General features: G+C 52.8%; 1 protein-coding gene across 4 annotated transcripts in view; it reads right to left on the reverse strand.

Moving 5' to 3' along the window:
* Positions 1–16480, reverse strand: part of UNC13A (unc-13 homolog A) — a 60642-nt gene that overhangs the window by 37503 nt on the left and 6659 nt on the right. For all 4 annotated transcript variants that reach the window (XM_045553259.1, XM_045553264.1, XM_045553257.1 and 1 more), the window contains exons 2-9: positions 14713–14742; positions 14098–14197; positions 12142–12259; positions 10611–10734; positions 9931–10004; positions 9034–9088; positions 7356–7391; positions 4142–4349 (exon numbers count right to left, since the gene is read on the reverse strand). In XM_045553259.1, coding sequence (XP_045409215.1) covers positions 4142–4349; positions 7356–7391; positions 9034–9088; positions 9931–10004; positions 10611–10734; positions 12142–12259; positions 14098–14197; positions 14713–14742 — 745 coding nt within the window. The remainder of the gene's footprint in view (positions 1–4141; positions 4350–7355; positions 7392–9033; positions 9089–9930; positions 10005–10610; positions 10735–12141; positions 12260–14097; positions 14198–14712; positions 14743–16480) is intronic.

Here is a 16480-nt window from a genome sequence, read left to right on the forward strand (position 1 = left end):
GCCTGGAATTCCCTTCCCTTCCCCAGATGTGTGTTTATCCTTCAAAGGTGGGCTCCCATGCACCCTCCTCCAGGAAGCCCTTCCTGCCCTCCCCCACCGCCAGGATGTCCAGCCCTGGCCCTGCCTCCAACAGAGCCCTGACCTACGGGATAGGAATGTCAATGTCTTGCTCTGTCCTCTCCAGCCTCTCAGAGCCCAGTATCACCCAGAACCAGGCAGCATGGCTGGGGTGGCCAGGAAAGGCAGCTCTGAGACGTGGGCAACTCGTTCCTGCCCTGTGGGCCTCAATTTCCCCATCTGTAAGATGGGCACCACCCACTCTGTGCTTTCCAGCCTCACGGACATTCACAGAGATGGTGGGGGCCACGGCGCCACTGCCCCACAGAAGAAAAAGTCTCAGAGAATCAATTTTCCCTCTAAGGAAAATGTTTCTACACAACCACACTTCCCAGCACCTCTGCAGATGATGCTATGATCTACCTCTTTCCTGCTCTTTTGCTCCAAGAGATTTCCTATTTCTCCAAGAGTTAATATTTTATTAACATTTAATGTCTTACTTTCCTTTCGGCTGTTTCCAATGTGTTGAAACTTTGTTCGGATAACCGCTTAAGTCTGAGCCAGTGTTCTATGCAAATGAACCATGCTTTAAAGATCGTATCAATTGCAGAAATGGGAGGGAAGCTGTTAGGAGGACAGTGCCTCTGAAGAGAGTTTGAACAAGGAAGTCACAAACGCAAGTAAAAAGAGATGTAGTTCTTTGTTTTCAGCCTAAGAACATAGTGCGGCTCAAGTGCACAGGGTTTGTGGGAAGAATGCTCGGGTAAACCCAGGCAAGTTGGATTCTACTCCCACTTCTACCACCAAATGTTTTACCTTGAGTAACTCATTTCATTTCCTCGGACCTAAAAAATAAAAAGGCTAGATAAAATGCTCAATTTTTTTTAAGAGATGAGGTCTTATCATGTTGCCCAGGCTGGACTCAAGTTCCTGGGCTCAAGTGATCCTCTCGTCCTAGCCTCCTGAGCAGCTGGGACTACAGGTGCATGCCACCACACCCAGCTACAATGCTCAATCTTTAAAAATGTTTCTTCTAAAATGTTGTGTCTATAAACTATAAAGCTTTATGTGATATATAAAAACTATAGGAAAATTCAAAATAAAGTTGTTCCATACCTGCAAAAAAATATTTTGATGCTAAAGATTGAGTGGGAAGCTTATGAAAGTTTTCTATAAATTACATTGTACTCAAACCCTCCACAGCTCTATCCAATAAAATTTTCTGCAAAGATGGCAATGTTTTCTATCTGCACTGGTCCAACATGGTGGTTAAACGTGCCTAGTACAACAGACGGACTGAAATTTTACTGTAATTAATCTAAATTTAATTTTAAAAAATCCACATGCAGCTACCATGTTGCACAGCACGGCTCTGAAGGCTCAGTTTATCTCAATGGCACAAAGATGGCCCATCTACAGAGTGTTTTCTCACCGCACTACAAATAAGGAGATTGTGAGGCTTCCTGCAGATCTCAGCCACAGGCACACACTGGTTTGTGTAAAGAACCTCCTCATCAAGGCTCAGAGAAGGTCCGAAGTTCAGGAGTCTAAGTGACTTTATTTGATCAGTGTGTGTTGCCCGGGAGTTTCGGGACCTAGAGTAACATCAGCTGGTTCTAAGGGAGCCACCACTGGAGGTGCGCTGGGAGCCCAGGGAACAGGACAATCCCCTTGGCCAGCGTTGCTGCTGCAGGATGGGAAAGGAATAGCGCCTTTGTCCATCTGTGGGACCTTGCAGGGTCACTTTGTGAGTTACTGATGACTTCTTTAGTGCTGAGAGCAAATGGGGCATTTTGGCTGTGGACGTGTGCTCTGAACCCTGCTTGACCACCTTCCAATCCTGGCTCAGCCACTTCCTAGCTGTGTGACCTTGAGACATTCACTTAACCTCTCCGACCAAGAGGATGATGCCATTCACTGCGCCCCTCACTTTCCTTATCCACAAAGAGGTAAATCCCACATCACAGGACTGTCTAAGGATTCAGTAAATTAGCTGGGGCTCGTTGGAATGCCTGGCACATACGGAACGCTCAGTTAGCGTTACTGTCTTTCTTACTTACTGACCAGACCGAGCGGGAGAGGGATCAGGGTGCAGTCGCATCCTGCAAATGCAGGTTCACATCCTGTCTTTGCCTAAAATGTTGATATTTTGTTCATCATGGATTTTTAAACATTTTATTGAAATAGCATTTACATATAATAAAATTCACTCTTATAAAAGTACATTTTGGTGAATTTTTTTCTCATGGATTTTTTTCATTCATTTTGGTCTTTTAAAATGTTAAACTAAAATATTATTTATCTTGATGACTGAGTTTTTTTGGCCACTTCTTTAAATTTTACACTTGACAGGAGCACCTCACTCCTGGATCTAAGATATAGGCTAACTTCCCACTCCCAGATATCAGGGTCTTGCCATAATAGGGGTTCCTGGTGTGTGTGTGAACTAAGCGTAATAGCTTCTTTTTTTTTTTAAGATAGGGAGTCTCACTATGTTGCCCAGGCTGGTCTGCAACTCCTGGGCTCAAGAGATCCTCCTGCTTCAACCTTCTGAATAGTTGGGACTATAGGTGCATACCAGCACACCTGGCTTGAGCTTATCTTAAAGAGATCTATTTGGGTCATATTAATAGAAGTATAGGCTCAATACCAAGGGAGTATAGAGTACTCAAAATTTCCTTCCTGCTCACCCTTTAACGGAGGAAATGCATTCTTTAGGGAGCAAACATTTTGACCATGACCAGAAATCACACCAGGCCACTACTTGGCATACAGTAGGTCCATCCTAATTGCTAGTACTTACAATGATTTCCAGCTGTGTGACCTCAGGTAAATGACCTAACCTCTCTGTGCCTTGGTTCCCTATCTGTCAAGTGGGACCAATACTATTCCCAATGCAAAGCATGAAACGAGACGATGCAGGGAAGATGCTGACCTAGCACCGGGCAGAGAGTTAGCTCTAAATACCATTGTTTGTGCTCTCTGTTTACCTAACAGTACACGGCACTTGGAGGCACCACCCTAAGTGCTTTACAAATATTGAACCTAATTAATATCATGTTTGTCATTGTTCTGTTTAGAAGCCAGGGATGGGTGATCAGGTCAATGACAACGGGTGGCAGTGATGGGCTTTTGACTCCCAGGACCAGTCCACAGCACCAGGCAGAGGTGTGGTCCACGTGGGTCAGGGGACCCACCTATCCGACAGGTCTAGGGACAGCCTTGTTTCAAGGGGGTAGTGATGGTGGCTGGGCTGACCTGGGGCAGCTCCCAAGCCACCGTGCCCGTGTCTGCTAGGTTGGAACACAGGGTCAGGAGACACGGAGGAGGGCTGTGCAGGCCGCCCTCTGCTGAGGGCCACCAGCTGCTAAGGTCTTTCCACATCACTGTGCCTCGCTGCCCCCGTTAATCCCCATCTCTTTCCCCATCCACGCCCTCTCCCGCCCATTTGCAGAGAACACGGAGACCAGGGGCTTTTAAGGGGAGAAACAAGAAGCCCCCATATTTCAGGAGAACTTCTCAGGGGCCTGGACTTCCTTCCTTCTTTAGCCAAAGCAGATCCCTTTTATCAAACTCATGGAATTTTTTTTTCTAGGGACAAAGAGTCTCACTCTGCTTGCCCAGACTGGAGTGCAGAGGCACAATCATAGCTCACCGCAGCCTTGAACTCAGGGCTCAAGCGATCCTCCTGCCTCAGCCTCCCGAGTAGCTGGGACTACAGGCATGTGCCACCATGCCCAGCTTATTTTTCTTTCTTTTTTTTTTTTTTTTTTTGCAGAGATGGGGTCTCACAATGATGTCCAGGCTGGTCTTAAACTCCTGGCCTCAAGCGATCCTCCCATCTTGGCCTCCCAAAGTGCTGGATGACAAGCGTAAGCCACTGCACCCAGCGAAGGTCATGGAACTTTCTGGCAAGGTGTTAGGTAAAGAAAGGGCTCTACTGCCCACAGAAAAGCACAGATTCTGCTCTCCTAGATGTGCCACCCTCTACCTCCAGGTACCTCCAGCCCCACCCTCTCCCCACTCCAGGGACGGAGCAGGGCCCTTACACACACACAGACCCACTCCACTCTGTGGCAGCTACCTGAGGGCCCGCGGCTCAGAGAACTCCTCGTAACTGTGCATGGAGTCGCTGTAGGATTCCCGGGAACCCAGGGGCGGGGGGCGGACGGAATACTGGTGGACTGAGGCATTGGGTTGCGATGTAGTATAATAGGGGGGCGGGATGCTGTTGCTTGTTTCGCTGCGGTAGTCGCTGTCACGGTCATCCACTGCACTGTCGGGGTCGTCGTCTGGAAGAGAGAAGAGGTGAGGGGAGAAGATGAGCAGAAGGGAGAGAGCACATGACAGAGGCCAATGCAGGTGCCCAGACTGAGGGTGTGGCTAACCCAAGAAGGGAAATTTTTACCAGAATGGATGAATGATTGTGGGTCATGTTAATAGAGGTATAGACTTTAGAACAAGGGAGGTGAAAACTTTGCTTTGCCTTATGTAGGTCAAATTGGACCTAGAGTCTAGGGTGTAGAGTAGGCTCTACAATGTAAAGAAAACAGGGACACATTAGAGGGCATCCCTTCAGTTCACACGTGAGGAAGCACTTTGCTAAAGTTCAGGCTCTCTGAAAATGAGACAGGATTTTTCCATCAGGCAGTTAGTTTTCCATGACAGGAGTCACATATACATTCAGGGAGAAGTTGGAGGGAGATCAGGAGGACAAGGTGGGGTAAATGCCCTTTAACCCTCACAAGATTTCCTGATATTCGAGGGGAAGGACCCCAGACCTGAACTTACCATGCGCAAAAACAAAGAAGGCGCTAGGACAAGGTGCCACCTCCCTCAAAAAGGATTACATTCTCGGGTTGGCAAGACCACCACACACCCAGAATCTATCGCTGCAATGGAATGGGGTGGAGTTGCCAAACGTCAAAGGTTTAATAAGAAGTAAAGGCTATTTTGGTTTGGTTTCCTTAGTAACAAAACAAAACAAAACAAAAAAACAGTTTATTCCCTAAACCCTTAAAAAAATTTGAATTCTAAAAGCAACATATCTGGGTAGCGGGGTATTTGGGGATGGTACCTTTTCTTCTTTATTCCTTTCTGAACCTTCTGAAAAAATGATTTCAGTAACACACATGTTACTTTTAGCACTAAAAATGACAAAGTTATCTTTGTTTTGAAAGCAAAGCAAAACGCAGTGCCCGCAGAAAGCACGAGACGTGCAGGAAAAGGGAGGAGAGACCTTTTTACAAGCAGAGACCTTAAAATCTCAGGCCAGTGAGCGGGACCTTCAGAATTTTGCTGCATTTAGAGGAGAGGCTGTGAGTGCTGCTGGCAGCATCAGAGGATGTTAGATTGTTGTGGTAGAGGAGAGAATTTATTTAGAAAACAACACTTGGGTTGCAAATAAATAGCCTGCAAAAAACATAAAATCCTGATAGGGTGGTTCACAGTAACTTCCATAGTGGGGTTTATTGACTGACAATTTTATGCACCAAGGAGTGGTTTGTACCATTTAAAAAAAAGTTTTTTAAATGTTTTTTAGAGATGCAGTCTCACTATGTTGCCCAGGCTGGTCTCGAACTCCTGGCCTCACACAATCCTCCTACCTCAGCCTCCTGAGTAGCTGGCGTTACAGGCACTAGCCACTGCGCCTGGCTTGGTTTGTACCATTATAAAAGTCTTTGAGTATTTTTGTTCATTTGCCAGATATTTGTGTATATTTATTACTTTATGATTTTAACTTTCTAATTCTTTTTCAGCTAATTGAGTACATGTTTATATGTTTGAAAAATACGGCTGAAATCTTTTTAATGTGGTGAGCTATCAAAAAATTAATTTCATACTTAGATGGACAAAGCTGTTTTGACTCATTCCCTGAGTTATTTTGCTTTTAGAAAAATCCTAAATTCATGTTCAGCTAGCAAAGATGAGTTTATCAGGTCACCCTGCTTCCTGGTTTCTCATTTGACCTAGGCCACTATGGCCTGCAAGCTTTTTATCCTGACCCTGCCACACAGGACAACAATCTGATGCTCTGGGTAAACGCCTCTCTGATCGACTGTTTTTCCTCCCAATTATCTGGGTTTTCGGTATTTGGGCAAATCAGCATTCTTTCTACTAAATCGTCCTTGACGAGGCTGAGATGTTGCCAACCAAATCACGTTAAGCTGTGTACATGTTCACCCGATTATTCTTTTTTCTGACAAATTGTTTATGAGTCGCGAACTGTTTTTAGTTGGATTCTTTTTGCTTTTGCTTAGTTCTGCTTTTCACCAAATAGTTTTTGACCAAATTGCCTTCATTTTCAGCCACTTTTGTTGTGACCAAATGGTCTGCTTTTAGCTCAATTGTCTTTCCTTTTTGACCCAATTATCAGCTTTAGCCACATTGGTTTTACCCAAAAATGTCTTTGCTTTTGACTGTATTGTTTGTTTCTGGCACACTGGTCACTAGGAGGCCTGCCCTGTCTGCCAAACACCTATTGTGGCAGAACTGATTTTTAACCAACTTGGTTTTGATAAATTACAGTGGGCCAAAGTGTCTGTAAACAGTTTCCCTGGTCCTGGAGTTATGCTTGTCCACCAGGACGTGGGGAAGGAGCGAAGGAGTCCCCTAGCTGGGGGAGGAGAGAGAAGAGGGCAGATTCGTCATCGGACTAGAGGACTGGATTTCTCTAGAAGGGGCATGATATGGGAGAAAGAGAGAAAAATGGACATTTAGTTTGGCTGGTGTGGCTCACGCTTGTAATCCCAGCACTTTAGGAGGCTGAGGAGGGAGGATCGTTTGAGGCCAGGATTTTGAGACCAGACTGGACAGCAGAGCAAGACCGCATCTCTACAAAAAATAAATTGGGGTGTGTGCATGGCTTGCCCGCTTTCCTGGGTGGGGGTGGCAAATGAAGGAAGGCATGCATATGGTTGGGGGGACTTAAGAGCTGAAGTCCCTGAAGTGCTATCTCCCTGAGGGTCCCTGCCCCACTTCTGTGTTGGAGACCCCTCCCCACCCGCCACCCTCTGGCCTTCACACTTCCAGGTGAAGGGCGGGGTGGGAAGACAAAAGGCGGGGAGGGGTCACAGGAGAGGAAATGAGACTGTACATGGGGAGGCAGGGGCAGGTCTCTGGTCCCAATGCCTGCCCCACCCCCACAGAGCAGGGCTCCTGGGCGGAAGGGTCTTTCCAGCCCTCAGGCCCCAGCGTGACAGCCGTGGGCTCCTCGCTTCCCTGTGTTGCGGGTGGGGGCCTCGGGTCGCCAAGGTGCCCGCCCCCACGAGCCTCCCCGAAGTGGGCCGGGTACTCACTGTGCTGCTCGCCCCAGCCGAAGTAATTCCAGTTGCCTGCGAAGAGAGGGCAGAGACATGAAACGGAGCCACAGAGGGTGCGCGGGGAGAGGGGCCCTTCCCTCTTCGCTCTCCCCTTCTCCTCCCCCTGCCCCAGGGCCGGAGTCCTGCTTGCCCCGCATGCGCATGCGTGCCCCGCGTCGCCTCTGCTGCTGGCCTTTGCGTGGGAGGAGGGCGGGTGTCCCCGTTTTCCATCGGGCCACAGAGCGGCCCTGAAGTCTGAGCTCAGCGGTCCCCGGCCAGGCCCTCGGTCACGGGGAAGGAAAGACGCCGGACTGGACACCCTGAGCCCCAAACGCCTGCCGGCTGGGTTTATCGTTTACAGGGCGAGAAATGCGGCTCAGAGAGGCGGGCCGAGCCGCCCCAAGCCACGCAGCCTCGAGCGTCTGGGCCCGGGGGAGGCACCCAGCGCTGAGGGCGCCGGGCACTGGGGACCGGCTCTCCGACCCGTGGCGCCTCCTCTGGGAAACGGGCTGGCAAACACCCTGTGGAGGCCTGGGAGGTCAGTGCTGAGGGCGGCCTCCGTTTCCCGCGTCGAGCCTGCCCCTGACGTCCCTGCGCCCGCACGGGTGTTCCTCGCAGGGCCCGTCCCCACCACAGCCCCTCGACGACTCGGGACGGAGGGCTCTTGCGATTCTTTCCGGGCAGCGACCACCCCGCCCTGGCCGGGCAAGTCGAGGGGCTTTCTCCGCACCACAGCCCAAGTCAGTGTGGGGACAGGGCCCCCCGGCTGCAGTTCCCCAGCCCTGCGCCCCCCACAGGCACCGTCACCAGCGTTCTGGGCACATGGAGGGGGACACACGGATACAGGGACGACTGTGAGGGACAGGAGAGGAGGAGAGGGAGCCGTGAAGTGGGGTGTAGGTGCCAGCAGGCGGGAGCTCTGCCGGGGGCTGCATGGTTTGCTGCTTTCTGTCCCCCCCAGGGGACCGGGCGCCTTGAAGGAGGGCGACAGCGCTTGGCCCCTGCAGACTTGGTCTGGGGCGCGGTGTCCACAGGGCCGCTCCGGCCTTCACGGAGGGGGTGGGCGGAAGAACGTGATCATCACCATTCATGGGGTGCAGTGACAAGAGAGGCAAACATGGAGGCCGCAGACCTGGGTTCAAATCCTGGCTCTGCCACTTTCCGGGTGTGTGGGCTTGGGCAAGTCACCTCTCCTCTTTGGGGCCTCAGTTTCTTTCTCTAAGAAAATGGGCTTGTGAAACAGCCCCTGTGTGTCGTGGGAGTGTTGGCATGTGCCTGTGCTGCCTGGCTGTGGACTGCGTGGGGCTGCATTGGCCCATGAACGGCGTGTTGACTAAGTTACAGGCCCACATCCAGGGAAGTGTCTGCAAAGTAGTTTCTGTCCCTCGAGATGTCCCGGGACTTTCCAACAGCCCTCAGAGCAAGGGAGCTGTCACATGTGCCATTTGCAAGAGAGGGGCCCTAAGGATTGGAGAGGGACACGGGCACACCTGTGGCCATGTAGCAAGGCAGGACTCAAACCCAAATCTCAGCTCTCTTCTTTCCACGTGCTGGAACTGTGTACTCTTAGGACTTGTGTCTTTGGAGGGGACTGACTGGTGGGACAGAGCAGTTGTGAGGAGGGGAGGGGCGAGGGCTTCTGCGGACGCCCAGGGAGAAAGCAAGAGGCACTTACAGCACTGGTTGCTGGGGACAGGCAGAGGCTTGTCTCGGTCATCTTGGAATGAATACTGAGGTGGAGAGAGGGAGAGAGGGCTCATCTCAGTGGGGCCGCAAGTCAGGGGACCAGGATGGCTCTGTGCTGTCCCATCCTGACTCCCCCACCTGCCAAATCTGCTCCTTCTTGGCGAGGAGGACGCAGGTGTTGGGAAAGAGAGAGAGGCACACACACACAGAGAGATGGAGAGATGGCAGGAAACAGAGACAGAAAAAAGTGACATCCATGAGAGCAATGGGGGCGTGCTGAGCAGGCAGCAGAAGGAAGGGAAGAGGAGGAGGAGGTTGGACAAAAATTAGTGACACGTGAACGTTGCCTCTTTGAGCCTCGTGCCTTCCCCTAAGGAGTGCTCTGTCTTGCCTGCTGCTTCTTCCCCACCTTAACCTTCTGAAGACTGTCTCCTGGGGCCTCACTGGGTCTTTGAACTGTTGTGATACGAAGCCAGGAAGCAAGGGAATGGCATGGAACAGCAGGGGGACAGGGTTAGGGTGGTGGGGATGGGGGAGCTTTCAGGAAATTTGCAAGTGTCCCTGGAGATGCTGAGGGGCGTGGGGCAGGAAGGGATATGAGAATCTCTGCCAGGGCCGATGTATTTTTTTTTAAGGGTATCTGGCAAATGCAGAACTTGAGTGGACTGGAATCATTATGTCCTTGGTGGGCTGCATGCTCCCAGAGCCCATGATTGCTTTGAGACTGGACCACATGGGTCAATGATGTGGTCGAGTTACGAAGAGTGAGACACATAGACGTGGGGCAAGACAAGCTCAGAGAGAAACAGAGATGGAGAGTGAAGTACGTGGAGAGACAGAGAGACAGACAGACACAAGGGAGAAGCAGCCGCAGCCGCACACTCACCTCATCCTGGTCCCGCATGGCATTAAGCTGCTCCAGTTTCTTGGCCCAGTAGCGGGCCTCCTCCTCGGGAATGTCTGCAAGTGGAGCCCAGGCCGTGAGGCTGGAAGCCCCCCCACCCCACCCCCCACCCCTCGCCCCTCAGCCTCCCTCCTGCAGGTCTACAGAGCTCCAACCCCACCCTGGCTTCCGGGGTCTTTGGCAAAGCCTGGGAGGGGGTTGGGCTGGATCCAGGCTGGGGAGGGTAGGGGGAGTTGAAGGGGGACAGGGTGGCAGCCCTGACGCCCCCGCCCCACACCAAGCTGCCTTGGGAATGACCGGAAGAAGAGAAGAGATGGGCCCAGAATCACAAGGTGGGGAAGCCATGAGTTTCTAGAAGGAAAATGTGGAGGTGCTTCCAGGAAAGGCAGAGGGGGCTCTCTGCTCTCTGCCTTTGTCTCCACGTGTCTCTCTCCATGTCCCTGTGTCTCTCTGTCTCTCTGTCTCTGTCCATCCCCAGCTCACCCCTACAGCCTAAGGTTTCACCAAGAACCAGTCAGGACAGCTCAGACCTGAGCCCCAGGGAGTTGAGAAGCACTTGCCACTCCCCGGAGTGCAGCAGGCTCCGTCCCTGCCAACTTGCTGCAAGCCAGGAAACTCTCCAGGAGCTGAGCCAGGGCTGGGCAAGGGTCCCTGGCACTCACCTAAGGGCAGCTCGAAGCGTGTGTCGAGGAGGATGCGGTGGAAGGTGGGGTCTTTGGTGCCGCAGATCTCGCTGTCCGCCATGATGACCTGGGAGTCTAGTGTCAACCACTCTCCAGGGCCCTCCTGGGGGCCGAGGGAGGTGTGTGGGTCAGGTACCTGCTGCACACTGGCCAGCGGGCCCCCTACTCCCATGAGATGGCCCCCCACCCCTACCCTGAGAACGGGGTCATGTGCCCACTTTACACATGAGGAGCCCCAGAGAGAGGGCCCTTTAGGGTTAGGCAGGAGGGGTCCCAGCCTTGCACGGCCTCTCCCTGCCTCCGATGAGGGTTATAGGACTCTGACTTCAGACGAAAGCCCTGATCCTCTCATCCAGGGAATGACTCATCCCCCTCCTTTAGAGATGTGAGCCTTTGAGAAAGTGGGGTCCACGCTGAACCTCCGTTTCTTCATTTCTCAAATGGGAATGATCTTCAGTGGAATCTGCTTTCTGCTGAGGAAACTCTGGGTCCCCCCTAAGGCTTCTTTTTGCACTCACTTGCCTGGACTATTGCACTCATTTCCTCCCTCTCCATTCATTCATTCAAAAACAAATGCTCCCTTGTGTCTCCTCCATGCCTGGTTCATGATGGGTGATACCAGGGTCCCCAAGGGGTCCTAGCCACCAGCCTGGCCCCGGAGAAGCCCATAGTCCTGGGAAACTGAACTGGATACAGGCACGTCCAGCCCCATGAGGTCAGGGCTAGGCCAGAGGGAGGGAGGGATCCAGGAGGGAGTTGAGAGGGCTTCCTGGAGGAGGGGACATGGGAGCTGGGCTTAGAGGGTGACGGAAAGAAGGATGCTTGAAGCTCAGGGAACAGCCTATGCAAAGGTTCAGAGGCTAGAATCTGTGAGGGGTGAAGGTTGGGGTATAGGGACAGAAAGGAGATTAACAGACATGACCACTGCCTGCTGGCTGTGACACGAGGGCTGAGGGGCCAGGGTTCTTGTCCAGGACCCTCCTCTGTGCTGGCGTAACCTTTCCCCTGCTGCCCACCTGGGGCACAAAATGCTAGTTGTCCACCTTATCCCTTCTCTCCTTCCTCCATAGTGAAACATGTTTAGCTGGGCCCAGGGCTGCACAGCTTAGGAGTACATTTCCCAGAATCCCTTGCAGCTAGGTGGGGACATGTGACAAAGTTCTGGCCAATGGGATGTGAGCAAAGTGAACTGAGCAGCTTCCAGGTTGGGCCATCCACTGAGACGGTGGGCCCCTTCCCTTGCCACCTTTCCCTGGCTGGAATGCAGGGGCAGTGGTGAGCCTCAAGCAGCCATTTTGGACCACAGGGTGGAAGCCACATAGGGAGGAAGGCAGAGCAACAAGGTGGAAGGAGTTTAGGCCCTGGTGACTTTGGAACTATCGTGGCAACCTCAGATGTCTACATGGATGTCATCAGGGGATGGGGGACAAATGTCCATCTTGTTCAGGCCACTGGTATCTGGTTCTTTCCCAGGCACTCCTTCCCCACTCTCATCCTGCACACCACTCACCTCATTGGACTGGCGGATGGTCCGCAGTGGGATCCACACAGTGCCCACCATTGTGTCCCAGATGAGACCCTTGTTCCACACCTCCACAGTCAGCCCCAAATCCAGGCGATTAATCTCACTGTGGAAAGAGGAGAGGGGACACGAAGGGAGCGGGAGGGAGGGAATGGAGGCTCAGAAAGGTTAGTTCATTTGCCTGAGGACACACAGCACACAGCAATCCAAACCCAGTCCTGGGTGAGTCCTTAGCCAGCCAGGATGGTAACAGAGTGGTTCTCATTTTACAGAGGGGAAACTGAGGCCATAGAGGGATGTTACTGGCTCAGGGTATCACAGAAGAACCAGGATGCCAAGCTGGGAGGGAAGGGGTGGGGACAGATGTTACACAGCTCCTGTACTTTCGTCTCGAGGTCCTTCCTTGAGCCCTCAGCCTCTGACAACACTGGATAAGTGAGGGAGGAGCTCAAACACCCTCCATGGCTCCCTTTTGTCCCAGGATGAGGGCATCTGGGGCACCACTGGTTTGCCCAGTGTCATCATCATCTAATCAGGTGAGGACACTCCTGGGTACATGCACGATCCCACCTCCAAGCACTGTCCCTCCAGGCCTCATCTGGAATCTACCTATCTGGGGGGTGGGGAAACTTGGTGACTGTCCAGTTCACTGAATCTGCCAGCTTACCAAAGATCTGTCCTCAGGAATGCAGTCTTTGAATATATCTGTCGACTGTGATCTGGTCACTCAGTAACTGGCTTTCAGTGAGTTGGGGACCACCTGGTCCCCTCCCATTCACATGTTGCCTAGAATTTGTAGGCTCCCCCCTTCATTCCTAAAATGTCCCTCTTCTGGGGTCTCTCATGTCCCCCACTGACAGTGCCCAGCCAGGCTGTCCTTGAGGCATAGCCTGGGGGTTGAGGGCTGCCTGGGTCCAAATTCCAGCTGTGACACATACATGCTGTGTGACACTGAGCAGGTGGCTTTGCCTCTCTGGGCTTCTGTTTTGTCATCTGTAAAGTGGAGATTACAGCAGCACTCCCCCCTCCCAGGGTTGTGGGCAATGCTGATTTACTAAAAGCATTTAAAGACTTAAGACAGGCCACGGCACATGTCACTGGTGTCGTCAGAGTAGCGGTTTGTAAATGGGGTACATGAGGCCCTGCGTGGCTCCAGCTGAGGCGCAGGTCCAGGTCATTAATTCATTCAGTTAATAGACAGATATTAGTTGAGCACCTACTGCATGCCAGCCAGGTCTTGTGGCATGGGGGTCACAGTGAGGACAGAGACTAACCTGGCCCCACGCTCCTGGAGTTCATAGCCTGGCAGATATGGCCAGAAATGTGAAAACCCATAGAAATGATTAACAATTGATGGCTAGGCCTGGGAAGAACATGATGTGCTGAAATCGCAGCTTGGGGGAGGTGGTCAGGGAGGGCTTCACTGAGGAGGTGACACAAGCTGAGACCCAAAGGACAAGGAGCCAGTGGAGCAGGGGGAGCAAGTGCCAAGGCCCTGGGGCAGGAAAAAGTGGGTGTGTTAGAGGACTGTGCAGAGGAGGGGGGTGGCCAGGGCAGGTGAGCAAGGCGGGAGGGTGAGAGACGCTGGTGGGGCTGTGGGCAGGAGTGTGGGTTTTATTCTGAGGTCGACCAGCCACGGACAGTTTTGGAACGTGGGAGCAACAGGATGTGATTTGCAGTTTTAAAAATATCCCCCTCGCTGCCTGGAGGAGAACAGATTGTGGGAGGCGGATGGCACAGGAGGCCAGGGCGGAGGCTGGCGGACAGCAGGGACTTGGCTGGTGGCCCCAGAGACAAAGGGAAGCGACTGGATTTGGGACTCGCTTTGTGGGCGGAGGTGATGGGCTGGTCGGGGAGGAAAGGGCTCCTAGGTGGCCGGCTCTGCCCCCAGGGCCAGCGAGGACTGGGCTGTGCGGGCAAGGCGATGCCAGGCGGGCGACTCACAACATGAAGTCCTGCTCCCAGCTGGGCTGGCTGCCGCGAACAGCGACGGTCGTGCTTTTCACGTTCTGCACCTTCAGGGTCACATACGTGTTGAACTTCTCTGCGGCAATGAGAGCAGGGTCAGCGCTGGGGCTCAGAGACTCTCCAGTGTCCCTTCCCAAGCTCTAGGTGACCGTCCTCATCCCCCAGAGCACTTCTGTGCCCCCCCTCAGAGCACAGGGCAGTGACGCCCGCTGGCTGCTTAGGAGTGGCCGTGTCCAACAGCCTTGGCTTTCCGCCAGGAACACAGAGGCTTCCCACTGATGGGAACAAAAGTGACTGTAAGAAACTCCTGCCACCCCTCTGGGTCTCACAAGCTCAGCGTCCCCAGCCCTGCCTCTTAGGGTCCTGGGAAGGGCCCCATCCCTGCGAGCGTCTCCGGGGATAGCTGGGGAGCCCTGGGGACCCCCGACACTGACTGCTGGGATCCAGGGCCGAGGGCTGCCCTCCCTTCGTCTAATCCTCGGACACCCCTACCAGGTGCTCTGCAAACATAAACCCCAGACGCCTGCCCAGTCTCTCGAAGAGACAGACAGACAGATAGCACAGAACAGGACAGGAGGAGAGGCCACTTACCTTGGGCACCATCAAACTTGGCTTTTTTCACTGTGGAGAGAGACAGAGATAAGGAACGGGGTCGGGGGCAGATGTGGGCAGGAGAGAGACAGAGACACACAGAGATGCAGAGAGACACACCAAGGTAGAGACATACAGTGAGGGAGACAGAGAGGACAGAGACACGGAGATAGAGACAGAGGGGGAGAGAAGACAACAACAGAAAGCAGGACGGACAGAGAGAGAGCAAACAGGACACAACAAGAAAGACAAAGACAGAAGTAACATCAGAGACAGAGACAAAGAGACAAGGTGAGGAGGAGAGACAAAAAGGAGGAGGAGGCAGGGACGAGAGGGAGAGAGAGAAGCCATCAGACAGATGAGTATAGGAAGCCCTAGGGTGGCAGGAAACTGGGACCCTGGGAGCCGTCCCTGCTGCTCCCCCACCCTCCACTGCACGTCCCCATCAGATTCCCCCAAGCTCCCTGGCCAGCAGTGCCTTGGCCCACAAGCGGACAAGATTCAAAAGAAAGCTGAGCTGGTGAGGGAGAAGCCTCCAGCAGGAAGCCCTCCAGGATTGCCCCAGAGGAGGAAGGGGAGTTGAAGAGGAGGTGAAGAGGAGGGTGAGGAGAAAGACAACCTCCGATGAGTCCAAACCCTCTGCAAGGCCAGCGAGACCTCTCCTTCAATTGTCGGGCTTAGTATGTCCTCCCAAATGCTCCCAGGGTTTGGGGTCCATGACTCAAAGGGGGCTTGGCCAGGTGGGACAGAACAAGACAGAAACCTGGCTCCCAAAATGCACATAGAGACATCCCAGTCCTGGCTGGAAGGTTGTTAGAGATTGTCCAACCCAGTTTGCCTGTGGGAGGTGCAACCCGAACACAAGTCAGCACCCCCCAAGGTCCTGTCTTCCTGGGTTTCACAGAACCCCACAGCCAGCCCCAAGGGATTCAAAGCCCTTCCACTCAGTACTGGCTTTTCTTATGTGATATTCAACTTTCATTGTCAACAACTCGCACACCCTATATATTTTTTTTAAAGAGACAAGGTCTGGCTCTTTCACTCAGGCTGGAGTGCAGTGGCATGATCATAACTCACTGCAGCCTCCAAATCCTGGGCTCAAGAGATCCTCCTGCCTCAGCCTCCCGAGTAGCTGGGACTATAGGTACATGCCACCATGCCTGGCTAATTTTTAAATTTTTTTGTAGAGATGGGGTCTCACTATGTTGTCCAGCTTGGTCTTGAGCTCTTGGACTCAAGCGATCCCCTTGCCCCACCTCAGCCTCCCAAAGAGGTGGGATTACAGGCGTGAGCCATGGCCCCAGTGTCACACCCACTTTTGCCCTCACATCTTTCTCTGCCATTCACTCTCCACCCCCGCAAAACCTGCTCCCACGCTGAACCTATGCTTCTGTTTTCTTTCTTCCTTCTCTTCTCCCCTTTTCCTTCCCAAATCAATCCCTTTCTTTGTGCAGGCAAAACACGCACATCTCACAAAACCCAAACCAACCATGAGACTACGCAATGAGAACGAGGCTCTTTCTACTCCAGCCCTTCCTCCCCCTCCCCGACGCAATCAACATCCTCGCCACTCTGCTTAGAGCTAGGCCAGGCAGCAAAGTCGTGCACATGCACATTATTTTATTTCCTGCACAAATGGTAGCAGTCTCTGCCCACTGTGCTAAATCTGCGTGTGTCTCAGTCCCTCCTGAAGTGTGTGCAAGTTGCAGGATAAATTCCTAGAAGCAGAATCGTGTTTCTGTAGGCAAATGCTGCAGCCTCCCATCTC

Source organism: Lemur catta, chromosome 1, assembly GCF_020740605.2.
Source record: "Lemur catta isolate mLemCat1 chromosome 1, mLemCat1.pri, whole genome shotgun sequence".
NCBI lineage: Eukaryota > Metazoa > Chordata > Mammalia > Primates > Lemuridae > Lemur > Lemur catta.